This window comes from Pygocentrus nattereri, chromosome 26 (assembly GCF_015220715.1).
Source record: "Pygocentrus nattereri isolate fPygNat1 chromosome 26, fPygNat1.pri, whole genome shotgun sequence".
NCBI classification, from domain to species: Eukaryota; Metazoa; Chordata; class Actinopteri; order Characiformes; family Serrasalmidae; genus Pygocentrus; species Pygocentrus nattereri.
The window spans coordinates 14,331,954-14,337,953 of NC_051236.1; the positions used below are offsets into that span (position 1 = coordinate 14,331,954).

Genomic DNA, 6,000 nt, shown 5'->3' on the forward strand with positions numbered 1-6,000 from the left:
GCAGATCTTATTCGGACCCTGTAGGGGGCAGCAAAGAGTCATATGACCTGCATAGGGAGCCTTTTAAATACAGGGCAGAGATCGCCCCCTGCAGTTTGCGTTAAAACTGGGTAAAGATGAACTCCCCATGTTTCTCGAAAGTTCTGAATGAATTCAGTCCTCTGAAGTGGCTCATCGTAGGAAAACAGTTTTTTACAGTGGTGGGGATAGGGACCAAAGGTCACGATGTCTACAGCACAAATATAGCTGCGCGAGAGAAGCGCCACGTGTGTCGTGGGTTTTATTTAAAACAAGTTTGTTCTTTTGCCCTGCGATGGATTGGCGACCTGTCCAGGGTGTATCCTGCTTTCCGCTCGATGACTGCTAGGATAGGCTACAGCACCATACCCCAACCCCCCCCGGACCCTGAGGGAGAAGCGGCTCAGAAAATGTGTGTGTGTGTTGTTTTTTGTTTGTTTGTTTTGTTTTTTGTTGTTCTCGTTGTTGTTGTTTTTTTTTGTTGTTGTTTTTTTTGGGGGGGGCTTAAGTTTGGTTGAGTCCCCCTTTATCGATGAAGTGGAAGTGCTACACATTGCCGTGCCACCTATATATTTGATTATATTTCAGTGTAGCAGATGATTGAACGATGGTAAAAAATGGTCTACAAGTCTGTCACGTGGATGCCGTCACTATCCCCTATTCCACAACGCCGCGCCGCCACTGAACTATGGGTTTTGTAGTTCAATTCTATTTGCGTCATTATGGGTCCGCAGTATGATCTCCTAAACTGTGTTCGTTGCTACTATGCTTGGATGATCGCAGAATGGCTGTTTCAAAAAAAGGTCCAGCATTAAGTGATTTTTAATTCGTTATCAACATTTTCTTTATGGCGAAATTAATGGCTATTCGAAATGTTTTGGTCGCATCGAGCAGATGGCGTAGTTGTGCACTTTTTTTGCCCGCTAGCGCACAGCGCCATCCAGATATACAGAATATAAAAACTGGAAGACGAACATGACATATAGGCACAGGAGTAATGATAACAGTTTATTCAGTTATGGCAATAACAACAAAACTCACATTGTCTCTGTCACAATTTTATCATGAACCAGAGATTTGAAAAATATGTATTGCAAAACTCCAGCTTCTATATCTTATTCATTAGACTATACAGCGAATTTATACAGCGTGCAAACGGTTATTAGGCCTACAGTTCAAGCAACACCTCCTCCTTGTCTTGCGTGAACAAGTAGGACACAGAGTCCAGCACAAACTCCATAATCGTCTTCAAGCTGGTGATGTACCAAAACTTGTAGACAGCCTCTGAGAGCACGACCACGAGGAAAACGGCGAGGAACACCAGGAACATCCGATCGAGGTGATGCATCACCTTCTCCTTCAGTGTGCGCTGCTCCCAGGGCAGAGCAGCTCGGGCCTCGCTGTACTGACCAAAATGCAGCAGCGCCTCCTCTTCACTGTTAAATTCCTGCGCTTCCTCCATCTCCCTTTCCTCTCCGGCTCCATCAGCACCAGCCATCTTAACCAGCTCTACAAAACCAGCTTCAATAGCTTCAGCTATTACAGGTGCAAGTCAACACGTAAAATGAGGATTTCTGTTTTGGCTCTTTGTCCTGTTGCTCCTCCTCACCTGATAGCCCACAAGTGTCTGTTAGAACACTGAACTTTTCTCTTTTCTGTGCTGTTCTCCTTCCACCTAAACCCTACTCTTCACTCGAAGAGCACCTTGTTTGAATAAACACAGAAACCGGCTCTGGACAGAAACTGCAGGTTGTACTCGGTCATGATGTTCAGTCTACGCAGAATGAGCATCTGTCTGAGAGTGGCGATTAGGAACCGACACATCTCAAAGAGGATCACTGGGACTTAGTGACACTCAGCATTTTCAAGGCCTTTATGTATGTTGTTGGGTTGTAACAGATGGCTGTTCTGATAGACAGCAATGGTCTGCTGATCTGAGGTCAGTAAACGTACGAAACAGTTACCCATGGATGTATAAAGAACATTTGCACCCAGTATGACTTCATTCCTCAATCTGAAACCCCTATAACCTACATTCAGTAAAAGGGCTTGTAACATTAGAACCCTAAGAGCTCTAGAACCATCTACAACAAATTCTCCATCAAACCGAGGAACCCTTTAATGATGCAAAGGGTTGGAGTGTTCATGGTTCTATATAGAATCGTATTTTCTTTACTAAAGACTCTTGAACCACCATATTTTAAGAGTGTTAAGCTATAAACACTATTCTATGGAACCCCGCTGGTGACGTCCTGTATAAATAAAAATTATGTGTGGCCACGACTTAGTAAAGGGTGGGAATGAGATGATTAAGTCGTGGCCATGACTTGGTAAGAACGAGATCACGGCTTACTAAGTCATGGTCACACATTAGGATCTCGTTCCCATGTTTTACTAAGTTGTGGCCATGATTTAATCATATCATTCCCACACCTTACTAAGTAGTGACCACACATTGTTTTTATTTATACAGAATGTCACCAGCAGGGCTCCATAGTATTCCTTATGGAAAAACAGTCAAGTTTGACGAGACCTTTCATAAGAATAACTCGCATACTGCCCTCATCCCTGTACACCACAGCAAGGTGTTTTAAGGGAATTATACAAGCATTTAAGTATTCTTAATTGGGTCAAGATGTAAACGGTCATTCAGAGTGGTATGATTTACAATGTGCAACCATAGAAGAGCTCACAGAATCAGAATTGATTCAAAGAGGTGGTAATAAAAACCAGAGATCTGAGGCATTTAATTACTCTTAAATATCTCACAGAAAGCGATTACTACATTAAATGTTTGCAGACATGTTGCCTGATGTCAGAGTTTTAATTTAGTTGTGAGATAAATTTCGTTCCGTTTTTCCATGTATTTCATTTTTTGGCCTCTAATAAAGTAAAATACCACTATTTTACCACCATCAACATTAAAGCTCAATTACATTTAGATCTATATTTGCATGCATTGTTGTAATGTTCCCAGAAGTATTCACATAGGCTCTGTGCAATGCACTATTCCTTATGTCACTGACTTTACATCTCAATGATTTAACTATGCAGACTGCCTCATAACACATGCCTTGAGAAAAACAATAGAATTCCAAGTCATTAAACTATAGTGTAGGTCATTTATTGCATTAATCAATTCGTACTCATTGGAAATTCTTCTATACAGGATAGCTCTAGAATCTGATCTTCTTTTGTAGCTAACCATAAGCACAAACCAGGGATGGGCAACTTCAGTCTAAGGCCCACATTTCTGCATCTTTTTTTTCCCTGCTCAAACATACCCAAATTTGCTCAGTCAAGTGACAGGTTTAGAACTATGCTGTGCTGGTCTCTGGCCCTCAGCCCCCACTGTTGCCATAAACAGATCAAATTTCCTGGTTCTGGATGAGCACATAATGCACTACGCTTTGTGAAGCCTATCACAGCGATGTTAAGCAGTGACATCCCATTACTTTAAGTTTTAATCAAGAAAATGAAACCGAGGCTAAAACTGATCCAATTCTCAATAGTTGAACTAATCCATGTATTTTCTTAAAACTATACATTACCATCCTTTTTATACACCTATAGTTTTAAACATACTCTTCCCTTCAAAGAGTTTTAGCAATGGTGTAAAAGTGCTTTACATTAACTGAGAAAAAAAATACAGAAAACATTACTATGCAAACTCGTGCCACTACATCCATGACCATTTTTCGACTGTTACTCAGAAAGTATCTTTACAAAGCACTACACGTACAACGGTTTTTAAAGTGAGGTTTTATTTGTCTGTACAGAAATGTACAGTTTATGACCAATTCTTCACATAGGCTTAGGAGGAGCTCTGGGAGCAGCACCCTGTAGTAAAGAAAAGGAGGAAAAAAAGAATGGACCAGAATAAAAATCAGACAAAGACAAGCAGTTTCACATTACTGTCAGATTTTTCAGTGCGTGTTGAAATAAATGTCAAGCCAAGCATAGAATGCTAAGGTTCTGCTGTTTTGATGCTTCTCTTTAACTACATTCCTTTCAGATACAACTACACTATGCTGGTGTGATAAATTCCAATGCAGGTTTAAAGTGTATGTCCACACAAAGCATATGAAGGCTTGAGGTAATGCACACTTACACTGGGCCTGAAGCGTGGAGGTGGTGTGCGGTCCTTGCGCGCCTCGCGAGAACGGTTCCTCACCACTTTACTGTGGATGGCACAGCTCACGCAATAATGTAGCTTAACATAGAGCTTGGGCAACACATAGGCTATGTAAGGGAATGTGAGAAGTAAATAAGCAGTTAGACATCAAATATCTACTGACAGACACAGCAAAATAGGATGTATTTAACAAAGTCCTTTAACTTAGTGGATTCAGTGAGAAAACTCAATATTTAGTCCTATATTCATCAACAAAATAAGACTTATGTACATATTACCCAATTTGGTCTACCACTAATAACTTAAGCAAAAAGCAATGGAAAATACAAAATCTTAGCGTTTTAACTTACAGTCAAATACACTAGCCTCCGAGATGTCCCTCACAGCTGCAGCCTCAACGATGTTCCTAATGACGAATTTTTTGATGGCCTTGTCTTTCGGCACACACCGAGCACAGTTGGTGCAGCGGATGGGCTGGACATGTCCACGGCCCTTCTTGGCACGTCCGTTGTTCCTTCTCTTCTTAGTCTGGCATAAAAAAATGTAAAAATTAAAATTAAAAAAATATATACAAATTTAATGTAGATCAAGAAGGCAAACGTTAAATATATAGGTTACATGCGAGTCTTTAGGACATAATGTTACATTGCAATGACTTCTGGATTAATGTGCAGAGATCAAACGTGTGTCTGCAGGACTTGAACCAGTATCTTTTACTTTTCTTTATAAAGAGTGTCCCACTTAGGTTAAAAAAAAGTTATTTTCAAAACAGCAGCGGCCAACAATTAACAAAATCTGTTTTTAACACTTTTTGCTGAGTTAAAACCTTGGCACCCTGGTGAATTAAAATGTGCTACAGTTAAAGGTTGGCCTGTATTTCTTTGAGCAATATAACGCTAGTTTGAATTAACATTGTTCCAATGGAACACTCCCAGAAACACTCATCTAAAACTGACTACTACAATTAGAGTGCTCATCTGCATATTGCACGCTTCTGCGATACCAGGGTGGCAAATGTCCATATTGAGAGAATTTACAATGACACAACCTATGTATTTTAATAATACATAATAACTTGTAAACATTCCTAGAAAAATAACTGGACATCGACAAATGCCTTAATAACACTGCGCATACACCGTGTACCCTGCAGGCAGTGTCAGTGCCTGACAAACGGATATACACTTAAGTTAAATAAGACAAGGGAGTAATTGTTTTGAGTTAGACGAAAGGCGAGGGCTCACGGGTCGGCTTTTGTGCGTTTGATTTATGTGGTTAACTCAGACACGTTGCTTCATGAGACAGAATCGCTAAGAACTACTGCCTGAGCTAACGCTAACAACGCCAGCTTCTCCGTCTCAGATTGGCCCACAGGTACCGTATCGCTCCCCTTAACGGCAGGCAAATATACAAATGAAACGTTTATGTGCAAAACCATTAACAATAAAACCGCCCTGGATCATAATTACTAGAACATTTATTAATTTTCTTGTAAATCTCGGGACGTTGTGGACAGACCGCGGCCTGCTGCTGTTAGCCTGAGGGGAGCCGCATGGTTGTTAGCCAACCACTCAATTTTTCATTCTATGTAACCGAATAAATCAGTCGTTACTCCTGGCACGAGGCTGCGCAACACATTACCACAACAACATGCTTTATTGACGTATACTTTGCTTCACTTTAAACCGAAATATAGTACAATAAAGTACATTCGTGCTCATAGCCGACACGTTTCGGCACTCACCATGTTGAATAGGAGGCAGGAAAGAGGACCGGAAGAGGCGGAGCAGGGCCGGAGTAACGTTCTTCCTCCGCCAAAAGCAAAAGAGAAAAAAGTCTCTGAGAAA

At 40.9% G+C, this 6,000-nt stretch overlaps 1 protein-coding gene across 1 annotated transcript; it reads right to left on the reverse strand.

Annotated features, from left to right (window-relative positions):
• Positions 1 to 3,763: 3,763 nt before the first annotated feature.
• Positions 3,764 to 6,000, reverse strand: rps26l (ribosomal protein S26, like). The gene is made up of 4 exons (XM_017697867.2): positions 5,898 to 6,000; positions 4,504 to 4,681; positions 4,130 to 4,260; positions 3,764 to 3,858 (listed from the first exon to the last, which is right to left on the reverse strand). The coding sequence occupies exons 1-4, from the start codon at positions 5,898 to 5,900 to the stop codon at positions 3,823 to 3,825; spliced, it is 348 nt and encodes a 115-aa protein (XP_017553356.1). The 5' UTR covers positions 5,901 to 6,000; the 3' UTR covers positions 3,764 to 3,822.